Here is a 17,165-nt window from a genome sequence, read left to right as displayed (position 1 = left end):
TTCAGTGGCGGTAGAATAACTAAGCTTCTTTTAAGACAAGTTATTCACCTGCCTAGCGACCTGCTTATACACTATTGCCTTTGTGGGGCCCAACATATTGTGTTTGTCCCATCAACCCGTGCATTAAGTGATCCTTGCCGTGATAATGGGATGCACAAAAAATCAGGCCTATCCAATAATCAGGTGGGCCACACTATGGAAAACAATTAATGGACAACCATCCAATAAGGTTTTGCAATCCAGGTTACAATGACTTGTTAAGGAATAAGCTCTTTAAATAAATGAGACTTGAAAGAAAAGTAAACTAATACAATATCTTAGTTCGTGGTTTGCCAAACGATATTCCTTTTAATTGAAAATTAGAGGGGGAAAAAAAAACAACTATCAATGGATGCATGCGCTCCATTTCTATCCAACGACAGCGCTAAACTCGCTCGCAACACGCGTGCAAGATCTGCACCATTCATCAGGTGGCGTCTACTAGGATGGTCTGGTCATCAGGTGGGCCACTTGAGTATGACACACGGCTGAGAGACAAGTTGGCCCACCTGATGAGTGGCCTGGATCTCACTCGTGTTTTAACATCAATCCCATGTTCTGTTTCTCCAACATGGAAATCAATCCGTTGACATCATTTGAGAGAGAGAGAGAGAGATCCAAACAGAAAAGAACGAAAGCAAGGGAAACATGAAAAGAACAAAATCTTGACTCGGACATGAAAATGTAGCACCAGGATTCGTGAAACCGTCACACACATGGACAGATCGAAACCGTTCATCTGGTTCCTACTACTTGATTGGACATTTGGCCATTTTCCATAATTCACAATCTCTGGACAATCCTAGCCTTTTAATTAGTGGGGCCAAAAAGGAGGGCAAAGGTTATCATTCAATAAGGAAAAGGAAGGCCCATTTATCAGATGATGATTAAGATAACCAATCAAAGAAACTTCTGGTCATGACCAATCAACGATGGGGCCCACTGGATCCCTTGTTCGGATCACCATGCACATGTTACATGTGTATCTGGCACACAATCTGGATTATCGAAAATGCCAGGCATGGAATGCACTGTAGATAGATAGATAGAGAGAGAGAATTGCCCAAGTAGCAAAAATGAGATATATGTATATGTCCCTCCAATGTATTTACAACAAAGTTCTAGAAGAGGCAAAAAAAAGAAAAAAAAAAAAAAAAAAGGAGGAGAAAGAAAGATAAATAGATGGAATTAAGAAAAACCCACATCTAAAACCCAACAAGGAACAAAACCCACACCTTAAAAAAAATAATTTAAAAACTTGCATTGAAACTATGGTTTTCTAAGAAATATGTGTCGACCCAAACACACCCAAATGAAAAGAAGATGGATTTCTAAGAAAGGTGTGTTTCCCCAAACACATCCAAATGAGAAGAACTCAATGGAACTAATGGAAATTCACTCAGCCCCTGAATAAAACTATCCAAATCTCCCAACCCACCAAAGAAACTCGAATTCTCAACTCCCCACATCTCCTCTTCCTCCTCTTTCAGTCTCTCACTAAACCCCAATCCCTGCGGCCCGCTTCCCAACTCGCCCATCCCCTCCGCTGGATTGAACCACGTGCTCTCTGATGCGTCGCTCTCCGATACGTCGCTTGATGTGGCTGGCGCCTTCTTCTTCTTTCCGGCCCTCCTCCGGGCCGGCTTCCCTGTGAGCCTTTGCACCAGCTCCCTGAAATTCGCCACGTCGGTTTTTATGATCTCCGGCGCGAATATGTGGACAATGCGTATTTTTGGCTTGAATTTCGATGCCAGATGCGATTCCTTGCGTATGGCGAGGGCCGGCGACGGCGAGATGGGCTTGCACGTGTGGGGATTCATCACCTCCTCCATGCTGGGATTTGAATCGAAGTTCTCACGTGAGAAAAGAGAGAGAGAGAGAGAGAGAGAGAGGGGAAGAGAGACGTTTCGAAGGAAGGAAGACAAAGGCGGCTTAAGTAGATAGAGAGACTTGAACCCGATTTTATTACGAGTTCATTTTACCTCCGTCGCGTCTAACATACATCTGCATGTGTCGCAACCCATTGGAGCCCAAATCCTTAGATGATATGATGATTTAAACCGTTGATTTTTTTTAACACTTTCATTCATAAGAAAATTTTACATAATCAATATTCAATAATGATCCTAACCTTTGATTCTCAAAGTTGAATGGAACCATTAAAACTTTTTCTTTTGAATGTTATAAATTTGTTTTAAGATATTAATTTTCAAAGGTATGTATTCAGTATAATTTTGTTTTAATTATTTTAATATAATGTATTTAAAAATATGGACGGTACCGATTATATGACTACTCACCATGTGGGCCCCTGTGGACGGCGACTGACGCTACTTTTTGAGTCGCGCAAAAGGATGAAATGAAAAAACAACAGACCAGTACGTCAGTGTAAAGCGCGAATTGGATGAATGAATTGCAAGTGGGCGCGGATTAGCTAATGACAGTTTGATTAGCGAGACTACCTACTGAAGTGACGTCATTAAGTTCCGTGGGCCCCACCATGATGTATTTTTTGTATCCACACTTTCCATCCATCTGGAGAGATCATTTTAGGCAATATCCAAAGACCGAGTTAAATCCAAGACTCCAGTGGAACTCAGCACAGAAAATAGTGTGACAGCGACGCCCACGGTTAAAAACTTCTAAAGGCCACAAAAGTTTTAGGTCAAGCTAATGTTTCTGTTTTCCCTTATTTCCTGTCTTTTTCAACTTTTGAAGAGGTTTCAAATAAACATTACGATAGGCCTTAGGATAGCATAAACGGTGGGAATCACTCCCCCCACTGTTTTCTTTGGTGGGGTCCACTAAAGATTTTTATTTGCTTCATTCTTTGGCTCATACACTAAAATGATATCTAAAAATGGATGGACGGTGTGGATATAACACATACATCATAGTGGGGCCCACAGAACTTGGTGACGTCACTTCAAGAGCCGACTCGCTACTTAACCTGTCAGTATCTAATCCGCGTCCGAATTGCAATGCCTGACAAAGGAGAACCGTCAATAAAGTATCGAGAGTTCGTTTTGCTCATGTACGGACAACCGTGTGTGTGGTCCCATCTGGACCCACACGTGGATGTGGTCCCATGATCGGAGCCGTACATTTTCTGGGCGGTATCCTAGACGATCTGCTGTAAGCACATGTGCTCAACTGACGCGAATTTCCTACCGCCACTAGTACAAAAAGCCCGTGTAACCGCAAGCACTGTGGGCCCACCACGATATCTGCGTGACATCCGGTCCGTACGTCAGTTTCGACAGCTCATGTTAGGGAGAGGGCCCAGAATCGAGGCAGGCCCAAAAATAATGTGGGGCACACCACCGAAAACAGTGGGGATGGAAACCAACAAAAATATCAGGCTGATCCGAAAATTTGTACAGGCTCCAAGATGGTTTCAATGATGGCCGTTCAATCCTCGCAGTTACTCGTGGGGTGGCCCATTGAAATTTGAATCTGCCGGATTTATGATCTCACGTTCTACCATGAGCTGGCGCAATGGATGGACAGGATGGATATGACACAGACATCACGGGGTGATCAAATTGTAAGCGTGATCACTGAGAATAGGCCATCCAAAATGATTATGAGAGGATGAACGGTTGCGATATCGAATCATCTCTGCACGTGGGTAACGTAGCTACACATAGCGGTTGAATAATCTGTGTGAAGCCATCATTTCTTCACTGTAACCCCACAGTAGGGTCTTCCGTGCAATCGATATGGTTTGACTGTTTGGGGTTAAGATAGCTGTGTGGCCCACCGTGTTGTGCGTGTCACATCGGCTCGGTTCATTAGATGAGTCTTTTCATCTTCATCATACAGCCGAAAAATTAGTCCTAGCCAAAACTTAGGTGGGCCCCACCACCGGAACAACGTGAAATCGTTCCTAAAAAAAATTAGTTGTGGTGGCCCAACTGATGAGCGGGTTGGATGGAATACCACACACCACGGTTGGGGTTCCCTCCCCATTGTTTCCTGTGGTGTGGCCTACCTGAGTTGTGGATCGGGCTGATTTTTGGTGCCGGGTTCTAACGGCAAGGATTGCACCCGATGGACGGAGTGGATGTCACATGGAGCTTAGGTGATATACGTGCTATGTAGATCAGACGTTTAGATGATTCCTGTGCACAGCTGTCTTTCTGATTGTTTCTGCTACGGCTGTTAGTGGCCCACTCTACACGTGTCATATATGTGCAACGTGGGCCTTATTTTGGCTGAAGCATAGGCATGGATCAGCTTTTGGTCTGCTCACCAGTTAGATGGTTGTGATCGTCTGATCGGTGTGATTTTTGAGATCCATCATCCATCCACATTTGGGCGGTCTGGATAGGCCTACATTTTCTCTGTTGGGTTGATGAGTCACCACCATTTAATGCTATCGACAATCACAGATGGTATAGTATAATTTTATTACAAAATGACAATAATGCCCTTGCTGAAAAGCCAGCTTTATGTTCACACGGATCATCCCATCCATAAAGCCTCTGATGAGGTCCGAAGGAGTGGTTAGGATGTGAAAATAGTGGTTACGTTGAGGTCATGTAAGGAAATTTTTCACTGAGGGATGAAATGACTGATTTGCCCTCTCTAGATTGAAGAGGTAGCTTGAGCACTGTAAAGTCACAGGTGCAATTTTGTAATATATGAAAATCTAAGGCCTACGTAGGTCGCTCCGTTTCGTGAAGTTTTTCATTTTCAAGAGCAATATCTATCCATGCTGCCGCTGCATGCGAGCTTCATAAATATCCAATGTATATAGAAGGTGGGTCACGCCATGATGATATCATTGAGCGGAAAACTTTGGAAATAAATTAGCATGGTGTGGCATATCAAGCAAGTGGATAGGCCTTATCTTCATAGAAAAGTGTTAAAAGTAATATAGTATAACTTTAGAACGGATTGGATTTACGCAGATATGATCTGATGGCTGAGAAAGTAGCCGTTGTATATGAAGGTTCACGTACAGCAGCCGCTGCACGTGATCATTTCTCAATTTATAAAGCTTCTCTATTTTTACACGAATCCGAGTAATGGAAGAAAAGAAGACGCGGATTTCCTGCAAAGCCTTTTGCAGGAAGTTCCTGTGCGCAAGGGTACTGGGTGGGGCCTATCTAAATATTTTTGAGAAATCCACCCCGTTCATCCGTTTTTTGAGATCATTTTAGTACTGACAAACAAAAGTACTAAAATGATCTCACCATTTAAAGTGGGCCACAAAAGAGGAAACAGTGGGAAACGGTGCTCACTGAATTTCCACTGTTTCCTCTTTTGTGGCCCACTTGAGTGTTATATACAACTAATTTTTAGTCATACATACTAAAATGAGCTCGAAAAATGGATGGACGGGGTGAATTTCTAACATACATTTCAGTAGGCCCCACCCATCATCCTTGCGCAGGAACTTCCTGCGAAAGGCTTCCGCAGAAAACCGCGTAGAGAAACGCATGTCAGCGTTTTCACAATCGACAAACGCATCATATCCGCGTTACGGAACAAAAGAAAAACAAATCAAATCTCTCTCTCGTACAAAGTCCTCCCAATCTACATGCAATCACACGTGCCAACATGGAACACGTGATCAAGATCCGAGATTTGCTTCAGGTGGGCCATACGATGTGAACTTTTGTCCTAAACTCACGCCCTTCCAAACCTCAAGCGGGCGGAAGTATACCAATACAAATGGACGGCCAGAAAATAAGTTTTTCTTTTGGTTTGTGCCTTGTCTAACGTGTAATGTGCCCATTTTCACTTATCCGAACCATCAATATCATGGGCCCCACTGAATAGTGCAACCCCAAAAATTTTAAAGATTGAAAATCCTAAGCCTTTCAATAGGGGACCATATTGCATCAACGGTTCCTATTCAAGTAACAAAAGGCCAAACACTGTGCATCTGAGATATTTTCAGTTGGGGGTGTTTGGATGCATGGGCCATTCAACTAAGATCATGGAACCATGGACCCCACTTACACAAACTTAAACACGAACATGAACATAATCCTTCTTCCGAGCATCTTATAACACCAACGTCGTTGTACCTAACTTTCGGGTAAAATCACTTCAGTTCTCTTTGTCCCATGCAAATCATCTCATTTCTCTCTCTGTCCCATGCAATTAGCTGCACATGTACGTTGGAATTGCCGGTTGCTGCTAGTGGCTCTTTCAGACCCATCAAATTCCAAAATCGAATCTACAATAAACCGGCAATCTGCTGATTAATTATACCCTTAACATAATGAGAAACTATCTTTGTTGGACGGTCCAAACGTTTGATCTGGACCGTCCATGAAGTTCAATATTCAATTCATGCCATACAACGTGAAATTCAAACCATACAATAAATCGCCTATAAAATGGATGGTCAAGATCGCACATTGATCTTTTGGGGGTCAACATGGAGTGGTTTTGGTTTTAAACCATTATAGTGCGATCTTACGGATGGATTGGGCCATATCTATCATCGGTGTAATTTTTTTCATGGCCCACCATGGGATATGTGCTCAACCTAATGGACAGCTCAGATCAACCGCTTTCATTGTCCAAGTGTTCCAGTGGTTCGGAACTGGATTTAACTAGGCCTTGTCCGAATCGACTCGGACGAGTGGAATCTTACTGAGACGTGTCGGCAATCCAGGGGTACATTTTGATTTCTAGCTGTCAGTATTATTATTGAAAATTAGAGTTGTAAAGCATCTCACGCACTCATGGCGGTGTGGGTTATAACCTGCTTAATATTAAGATCTGAATTCAAACATTTGGACAACCAATCAATCGATCTGGACCATACGTCAGTATTGGCCCACAATTTATGGGCCACCCTGAAAAAATTGCTTGCATTGGATGGTCATTCAACCCAAACATTGGCCTTCTTTTCTATAGTGGCGCAGTTCTGAAGAAATGAAAACATGGAATGTGCGGTTAGGATCTTCTAATTGAAGTGATCCTTTAGACCACAAATGAATGGTTCAAACTGATACCTGGACCGTCCATTTTGTTGGATGTTGATCTGATGATTAGAATGCCCCAATAAATGTGATTCTGAGAGACTGGCCATTAAAACTGAGCTGGATTGAATGGGGATGGTCTTGATTGATTGAATGGATTGTTCGGGTGCACCAATGTAACCAAAATAACTGGATCGAATGGACGGTATGGATCGGTTGATTGATCGACTGGGATCAAGGTGATCATTTTCAGGCACGTAGCTGGGGCAAGGCCGGCTACGGATTTCCGTGCAAGATAACCGTCCGATTCGCACGTGAGTGGGGCCAGCTCTGACGAGAGGTAAAGAGGAGATTTGGATTACATAAGCGATACGCGGTGAGAGAGAGCACGCGATTCTTGCCGGCTGTTGTAGTGACCATGGCCGGCTGACAGATTCCCAATCTGGCAAGATGCCACGTGGCGTCCCTTCAACGGCTCCATCACTTCCTGAGCGGGAACCAACTATCACAGGTGACGTGTCCAGCACTCTCGGGCGGTTGGGCCGCACGATCGCAACACGCTCAAGATCTCCCGACCATTTAAGCGCGGTTGAATCTAACGTGCGCCATGTGAGTCCCTTTAACCCCCAGCTGGCATTAACAATAAAGAGAATGTGGACGGCATAATCGAATTTTTATTTTGTGCTAGTGGGGGTCCCACTGATAGGTTCACCACACCATTGATATGATCGGGTTCACGGTACCTGTGTTTATTTTTATTTTATTTTTACTGGGCCCCCAGAATCATTCCTGATGGGTAAAGAAAATATGCCAACGGTCCAGATTTCATGATAAAAGGACAAATATTGAATGCTGCTACCATTTAATTCATGACTTTTGGGAAATGTCCAATTCACATGTGGTCCACCAGATCAACCGTCTTGATCAACGCGACATGTGTCCAATCCACACAAAAGCCGTAGACAAGGATAACAAATCCTCGGCCTGAGGACCATACAATTCCTATTGCCACGCGTATGAACAGTATAATGAGTCTTGAGTCTGTGCAAGTGGGCCCAATGATTCAATCGTCCAAATCATGATGGCCACGTCGTGGATGGTCCACAGAGAAGTAATAATGCAGATGGAGAAAATCCTGACCCTTCAATTCGTGGCCAGCAAATAGACAGTTGAGAACGAAAAGACCCAAGTTTCAATGATGACCATCAGATCGACGTTTTGGATCAATGAACCATGGGCCCCACTAGTACGAAGTGAAAACGGTGCAAAGGTGCACATCTGCTAAAGTGGGTCCCATCATCCCACTAAATGGGGTGATCTGAACCACAGACGCATGTATAACTGAATGTGAAGCGTTGAACCGATATTTTAACGGCTCACATTTAACTCAACAAATCAATGGTCGGGATCCATTTTTCGGTCTCCAGCTTGTCCAATTTACACTAGAAATTATACAGGATGATTAAAACCATTCATCAGGTGGGCCACTTCATGCATGGGCCATTAGTCATGAACCGAAAGTCACTGTCATAGCGTAGTTATTTGATACTCAGGAAAAGTATGATGCTTGATAAGCAGGCGACCAGAAATATTGCACACGCTGCATATATTACTCAACTTAAACAGTCCAATTTGAAGAACCCACCATGAATGTGGGACCCATGGTTGATCTTGACCATTGGTTTGATGGACCGTGCAGTGGAGAGACCATGCCGCAGGAATCTGTTCCACAAGATAATCGTAACCTTTAAATCTGTGACTGTGACCGGGGTTTAAGAAATAGAAACAAAGCAATGGTCCACATTCATTTTACAGCTGGACTCGGACTTCAACTGGGCCTATCTGAGACTTGTAATGACCCTACATCAGCGACTCAGACCAACTCGTTCTGACTCGAGTTGAGTTGCAACTCACCCAAGTTTGGGGTGAATCGGTCTGACTCGCACAAGTCAGGGTTGACTCAGTGCTTCAAAATGGGTCGGGTCAAATCGAGTCTGAGTTGACTCAGGCGAGTTGGACCGCACATTTTTAGTCTTAAAATCATAATTTCTGGGCCTGGACTCGCCGGAGTGGGTTTTCATCACCTACGGATACTTGAACCCTTGACCGGGTGTTGAAACAAACTCCTAAGAGTCCACCACCGGTGCAAAAGTAAGGATCCAAAGGATAAATTTCTAGGACTGGACTTAGGCTTGAATATAGACCTACGAGCCCAGGCTCACCCAAGAAGATTTAGGGCTGATTTGGATACCACCTTGTAAGTTACTTTTTCTACTTACAACAATATATGAATAACTTATTTGAGATAAGTAAGTTTAGTTTAAGATTAATTATAAGTAACTTTTTATTTAAAGTTAATTAATCACTTTAGCTTTAAAAAATAATAATAATAATAAATTTACACACACACCTACACCCCCACACACCCACGCTGCAATGGGATTTCACCACCTATGGATACTCGAACCCTTGGCGGGTGTTGAAACTCTTGAGACTCTACCACTGGACCAAGAGTAAGGATCCAATGAGGCATAAGTTGTTTATCTTAAGATAAATTACTTGAGGCATAAGTTGCTTATCTTAAGTAAAACTACTTCCGCTTAATAAGTAAAAACTAAGATAAACTATTTGATGTATAAGTTGCTTAAGTAACTTAAGATCCAAAGGCACCTTAAAATCAGTCCCACCACGTGCTCAAAATTATAATGTGGGTATTCTCTTGTAAATATTTTTCAAAATCTGAAATTAAAATCTTTTAGTTCTTTAAGAAATATCATTTGTGGAACTTAATTATCTTAAATTATAGGACTATGGATACTTGTATTTTTTTAATTTTATTTTATGCGTGCTATAGTTGGAAATAGGAACCCAAAGAAATTCAACCCTCGTGCGTGACTAAGCAAAATGAGACTGTGATCAATTGCAACCTGCTTTATGTTAACTTGTAATGCATCCACAGCTTTCTGGTGTACATGCTACTCGTGTGGGAAATCCATACCATACAAACGGTAGGCCCCTAGAGGAAGATTACCTGGTGCAGAAAGTAGGTTGATTGGCTCATCATGTGGGCTACACTGTTGGAATAAATGGATGGCTGATAATCTAATTCAGCATACATATGTGGCCGATCTAGCTTGATTTTCGAGAGGGTTCATATTCATGGTGCAGACTATGATTTACATGGTACGCAAGCGCTGGTGTTTGTGGGAAAAGTTGGGGTGCATGAGAAGTAAGCATGCAGCTGGTTGTATGTGATCATTTCTCAAACCTAGAAAGAAAACGAAATTTTCATTCAAAAATGTTTTCAAGAGTTGGTAGATATAGGCAATGTACCAACTATGAATTTTCACTGATATTAGTTGAGTCGGTGAGAAAAGTATTTGTAGGTTTTAAGAATTTTAATCTTAGTACAATTTTCAAAGATCGTAAAAATGATTGGATAACATGGCGTGTGCAGTGCAATTGAAGATAGGAAGCTATTTGAATTTCGTGGAAAGAGAAAGTGGAGGAGCAATTGAAAAGGGAGTAGTATTTGATACTCTAAAAAAGCGTGACAGTTAATGGACTACTTCATGACATAAGTTGTTGGATCTGAGGCTTAATTGTAAGTTTGGAATTATTTAAAATAATTTTTATATTGAAATATTTCAACTCTAAATGACTTAAAAGTTACTATAACTATCTAAATTCAAAGAAAAAGAGTTAAATTATTCTAATTTTAGATATTTTATTTTTTGTATATATTAAATTGAAGGTGAGATCTGCCATAGAAATGGTTTGGATCATTAGAAAATGACCCTAAGATATAAAGGCTAAAGTCATGTCCTATCACACACAATGTGTTGGGAAGTGTCGATGCAAACCTTGGCTTGGTTGGATGTGGGCTACTACAAGTAAAGGCATGAGGGCCTATTCTGGAGCCTGAATTTGAAACCCCTTGGATTCAGAACCTCCTCGATTTGAAATCTTCACGTTGTGTTTGGCATCCTTAGATTGAGAGTCAACTTAATTCAAAAGTAGTTATTCATAATATATTTGCAAGGGTTTGAATTTAAATAGTAAATCAACTTAAATATCTCTAATTAGTGAAGTTATGTAATTTTTGGCACAATAGTTGTAATAAGCCTGTTGAAATATATACTTTACCAAAAAATGATGAAATTCCAAGTCTCAGATGAGCCACAAGCACAAGATCACGTCCAAGTGACTAACCAACGATTTTTAACTGTTGATTTACATGGACAATGTTTGGACAGTGCTGATCACCGTATTAAAGTAATTATAGCGATGCAATTGATAATCTAATTATTTTAGGATATCATTAGTGGGTAATGTGTCCAATAAATTAATAGTCTAGTGATACACATGTTACAGATGTAACTATTGGAATAATTTTAGATGTAATCCAAAGTCATATGGTGCCAAATAACGTAGGGGATCTGAAATTCCCTCAAATCCTTCCAAATCTATGGTGCCAAATGATCCTTATAGGTCTTTCGCATCAATATTTCAAAAGGACAAAAATAATTTTAGGAAGCAGATAATTGTACAACATTGATGGGTTAAGCATGCAAAATTTCAATCATTGGTTGCTAAGCAGCCTAACACCTCTAATTTACCTAAGTACTTGTTTGGAATATGGGATTAAGTGGGATGGAATTACATTTGGTCTCATACAAATTCCATCTAGTGTTTGGAAATTATCTACAAGATTGGAATATTAGTCCAAATATCATGTCGTCTAGTCCCAATGATAGATATTACAAATTTTCAGTGATTTTGGAAATTCATTATATTTGTGAGCCTCACTTTAATGCATGTGTTTTATTTACATTGCCTATTTATATGCATCATTTATACTTTGACATTCGAATTACTTATGCGGATAAGTAACCAACATTAGTTGTAAAATGTGATTCGTTGATTACAATTACATGGTCCACTAAACATAACTTTCACTTAATATCATGTTTCCCCTGAGGAAGGATTTGATCTCAAAATATATATATATATATATATATATATATATATATATATATATATATATATATATTGAATAAAAAAATTAGTGAGGACCATTTATGTAATTACATGTAATGGAGGAGCTGGCGTATGCCAAACTGGCCTTTCTTTCCACTGCAATACAAGAGAATTATCACATTTCATGAATTTAGACATTCAATTCAGAATATAAATGCCAAAATCATAAATTCTTATCTTGGATTCTCAGTTGGCTGCGACACTGCCCTTTCTTTCCACTGCAGTCCAAGAGAATTATTACATTTCATGAATTTAGACATTCAATTCAGAATATAAATGCCAAAATCATAAATTCTCATCTTGGATTCTCAGTTGGCTGCGACCCAAAAAAACATGGACGGAGCCGTTCGATCGTCCAAGGAAAAATCGTAGAGGCCATTCGGGTCACGTGTGCCAGCATGTCATGTTTGAAAGACTGATGTCATTGGTTAGGTGGTGCACAATGTTGGGGCCACATCATCAAGGAGGCCGCATGTATATGAGAGGATTGGACGGCTAATAGAAAGACTACGTGTGTGTTCGACAAAGTCTCGTGGCCCACCTTGATGGATCATGCATCAATTGTGTCCATCCATCTACTGACACCAATCATGGATGGCCGATATTTCAAAATTCATACGTGGCTTTCCAAAATCCTGCATGTACCGTTTAAACATGCAGGCCATGTGTAATATAATTATTCCAGATTGGATGTCATTGTGAGAGTACTGTTCCACAAGGGGCCCACGATTTGGACGGTTTAAATTGGGATACACGGATTACCTATGTACCTTGGCTCTGTGACTCTGTCCATGTGCATTGACCACCATGGTGATGAATCCGTTCTCAAATCTTGGTTGGTCCCACAACGCACAAACTGAGGGATGCAGATTTGGTTGGTGGATCTGGTACTGTAGGGTCCGCATTGATGTATGTATTTTACGTACTGAGCTGGGAAAACAGATGGACGGAATGGATTTCTCATACGGATTACAGTGGACCCCACCTAGCTTCCTGCGCTCTGCGGTTGTAGGTAATTCGATCCCACAAAACAATTTACATGGGATCCGCGGTAAATAGGACAAAAGTCCATGTAATGGAGATTTGTTTAAGGGCCCTTTAGATGGGAGTAAATGCATGCAGGTAAATAAGTGGAATTAGAAGTAAATGCACGAAAATGGCAAAAGTGTGGTTAGATGGCATGTAATATGAAATGGCATAAGAATAAATGTGCATTTTAACAAAATCTGATGTCAGAGAAGATATGAAAGTAAATGTGGTGAAATGTCTTTTTAAACTACCTCATGGAGTTGCACGTATAAACAAATGTGCTGCTATGCACATATGTACCATACACATGCCATACTAATAATACTTTAAAACAAAGTAAATATTGGTTTCATCACTAAAATTACACCACCAGAATAATCCAAACTATCTAAATGATGACTATTTAAATTGATGGTTAAAAAATATTGATAAGTTTGTAATGTATTTGGGACTTAAATTTTTCTTGTTTTTTACTAAAAAATATATATTTCAATGGCCTTATTACAATCCTCCTATAAAATATCACAAATGTACATTAAATTAGGATATTCAAACTGATTTGGAATATCACGTATATTCCAATTCCTTACATTTACTCTATCTAAACAAAATATTTTGATTTCAAATATATTTATTTACTTCTATTCAAATACAATTTTTATTTCCTATTTATTTCCATTAATCAAGCCCTTGCTGAAGTGGGGATTGTTGATATTTTCTTTCATTTTAATTGTTTTGGTCTCTATTCCACAAAAAGTGGAGCCCACATTTGGTGGCGGCTACATAAATACCATGTGGTCAATATTTTTAGTGCATGGTACGAACGGTCCTTTATCCAATCAACGGTCAGGATCATCAGGGCAGACATGTGCCATGTGGACACCGTGAACCATGACACAAATGCCTGTCGACATGATCTGAAATAAAGGGAGAAGGCTGCTTTTAACGTCAACCTTTCTAGCACGCACATCTCACATGTGTCAAAGCTGCAAACGCATGCAAGATCCAAGACGCTCATCTCATTCACACCGGCCTTACTTGCAGATGCCTTCACGTGCACACGCATACAAGATCCAATCTTCTTATCAAGCTGACCACATGTAAAAGAAAGAGATGGCTAAGAGAAATCAACCAAGGGTCCACATTCAACATTAACATGCAACCCAAATAATAATCAGATAACTCCATTTTTTCAGTTGAGGCATCTACAGTGAGGTCTACCTGATGAACGGTCTATATCTTAAGTGATAATTCCACTTTTCCACGTTGCGAGAGAGGCGAGAGTACCAAACAACAGCACTCGCTTGAGTGCACTTGCATTGCCAAAGAAAGAAATATGACTTTGAGCATATAGCTAGTTGACTGACTTGAGAGATGTCAACTGCTCACTAATGGTCAACTAATATTATTACAAGCTTAACAAAATTATTAATAATATTATTATTATTTACCAATTCATCGGTCCTGGATCTTAAGTTGCAACTAAGCTGTCTCGTCCAATTCAAGGAAGTTGGGTCTATTTCCACTAATCACTCATGGCGTCCAGTACGATCCAACCGACAGAGTTATAGTCAATTCAGATGATCCGCATCCCACTCATTACATGGATATTTCCAAGAGTTAGGATCTTCATAACTAAGAGATCCCTGTGCATTCCCAATTCATTTTGGGGCCCATCAGATCAATGGTTTAGATTAGTAAACCATAGGAGCCATTAGTCTTGGAATTGCTGATGAGCAGGATGTTCGAGTTTTTTTTGTGTTCTTTCACCATCATGTTAACAGGTTATACATGCATGCATGTAGAAGTAGAGATGGGCACGGGATGATTCGGCTCAGTAGACTCAACACATCTGACTCGTTTAGACCTGACTTGACTCAAATTGAGTGGGCAAGTCGATTTGGACCCAGTCGACTTCGTCCAATTTGAACTCAAACCAAGTTGAGTTGGGAGTCACCCAATAACTTGACTCAACTTGACCTAAAATCTGACTCGGTGCTGATTCAACTCAATCCAAAACATCACTCATACATTAAAAAAGAAATACTCAAAGTTTAACGTTTCAAGTCTGAGATGCCGTGTAGCTGATGGAGAGGCCACGAGCTGTGATTTTAGCCTCATAGATACCCACTACACCCAACCTTTTTTTTTTTGTTTTTTTTTTCTGTTAGCTTGTTGGTATACCCATTGTCAGTTCACACTTAACCGCCCCCAATGAGGGAATCGATATGAAGACCTAAGTGTTGAAACGAGATATCTTTCACTCAGTCTACCACTTGAGCTATGGATCAGGGTTTCACTACACCCAACCTAACTTGGTGCTAACTTGAGCCAACTCAGTACCTGTGACTGGGTCGGACTTGTTCCGGGTTAGTCCAGGTCAGACCCGGACTCGGATCGGTTCAGGCATGCTCAAGTCGGTACCGAGTCAAGTTGAGTTCAGGTCTATTTCAAAACTAGGTCGAGTCGGGTCATCCAACTCAACTCGATGCACAGCTCTACCCATGACCTGTATTATTAATAGAAGTCATGGGGTTGTCACAATTCAAAAGTAAACGCCCAGGTAGTATTTTCCTAACAAACATCTTAACGTGCAAGTTGATTCTCAGAAGCAGCCATTCAAGTGGAATCGTGCGGTTGATCAATGAACCGCATTTACACACGGACACTGATTCAAGATGGTGTCTTGGACTATGTTGTTATCATTTCCTGCTGGAACCTATCAGTTGAATTTATTGATAGTCCTGACCTTGGGCTCAAACCAGGCTTAACAGAAATTTCAAAAAACCTATGCTGAGTCCGTAATTATCAATCTAGCCTCAGATCAGATATGGGTTGGCCATTTCATCAAACCGTTAGTGCAAGACTTTACATAGAGAGAAACTTTGATACTCTGGAAGAGTGTGATGGATGATATGCATGCACTTAAATTTACATCCTTTGCATGCAATTTCAATGGTCCCAGTTTAGATGTATCATGAACTGAAAAATCAGACTTATTTGATTATCCCACTATCAGATTGACGTTTCTTGGATGGTTAAAAATAAAAAAATATTAAATAATCCTATTTTAATAAATAAATGTCCACAAATCAGAGGTTGGGATTGGTCCGCATATCAAATGATCCTATTTTAATAATTTAGTGAGTTTAATTTGAGTTAATATGTGCTACAAGATGCCAGAATTGCAGGGTGGGGTTTGATTTTGCACGATTCACCTTTTCATTGCAGCCCCATCGAACGCACGTATGCAGACTGTTTCATCTACGTCAGCCTACAGAGTAAAAACCAGACCCAAGTCTGGCTGGGACCGTTGCTGTCTAATATAAATAAGCCCGAGCCTAGCCTGTGATGATTATGGCCCGAGCCCAAGCCCAAGCCCGTCCAACCTCTTTGTGCAAGATCTAGGATTGTTCATTTAGTGTGTCTAATCATGCATGATATTGGCAAAAAAGGCCTTTAAGCCTTAGATGGGCTGGGCCGGGCTGACGGGTTCTTAGATTCAGCTCAAGCCAGGTTCGGTTGATAAATGGGATTAAAGTTTAGGCCCGAGATCGGCCCTAAGGCCTTAGTAGCCAGACCCAAAGCAGACCGAGCAGAAAGTCCAACGGGCGAGGCCGGCCATTGACAGCCCTATTTACATGCCACATCCGCAATTTCTGAGTGCCTGCGTATCAAGTATCATACCCCGCAGAGTATCATATAAGTCCCTTGGGCAGGAGTTTATTAATGTGATTTTGGCACCTCATTTTCAACTCTTCACACCAAGTTGATACTCAATTCCATTAATTTTTTAAATTGGCCACACCAAGCACGTTTACATTTTTAACAGTATTTTTTAAAAAAAAAAAATACCATTTATTAAAAAATGCGATAGATGAGCATTGAGGATTTAAGGGTGATGATGCAAGAGATGCAACGCAATGCCCCGTCCCCTTCTTTCATCAACCTTCCTAGCTACTTGCCTCTCCCTCTCTCTCTCTCTCTCTCTCTCTCTCTCTCTCTCTAGAGAATGTGTTTGGGTGCAACAAATATCATGATATTTCATGATAATTTTGCACCAAATTAGACTGATTAATCATGCAATATCATGGAAATTCATGATATTTG

At 40.8% G+C, this 17,165-nt stretch overlaps 1 protein-coding gene across 1 annotated transcript; it reads right to left on the bottom strand.

Annotated features, from left to right (window-relative positions):
• Positions 1-1,176: 1,176 nt before the first annotated feature.
• Positions 1,177-1,918, bottom strand: LOC131224007 (VQ motif-containing protein 25-like). The gene has a single exon (XM_058219595.1). The coding sequence runs from the start codon at positions 1,869-1,871 to the stop codon at positions 1,371-1,373; it is 501 nt and encodes a 166-aa protein (XP_058075578.1). The 5' UTR covers positions 1,872-1,918; the 3' UTR covers positions 1,177-1,370.
• Between the last annotated feature and the right edge of the window lie 15,247 nt (positions 1,919-17,165).

Source organism: Magnolia sinica, chromosome 13 (assembly GCF_029962835.1).
Source record: "Magnolia sinica isolate HGM2019 chromosome 13, MsV1, whole genome shotgun sequence".
NCBI classification, from domain to species: domain Eukaryota; kingdom Viridiplantae; phylum Streptophyta; class Magnoliopsida; order Magnoliales; family Magnoliaceae; genus Magnolia; species Magnolia sinica.
The sequence above is the reverse complement of the archived record's forward strand: the minus strand, read 5'-3'. Positions and strand labels throughout refer to the sequence as shown.

Excerpts from the sequence above, each read along its gene's own strand:
- LOC131224007 (XM_058219595.1), bottom strand. The coding sequence starts at position 1,871 with ATGGAGGAGGTGATGAATCCCCACACGTGCAAGCCCATCTCGCCGTCG.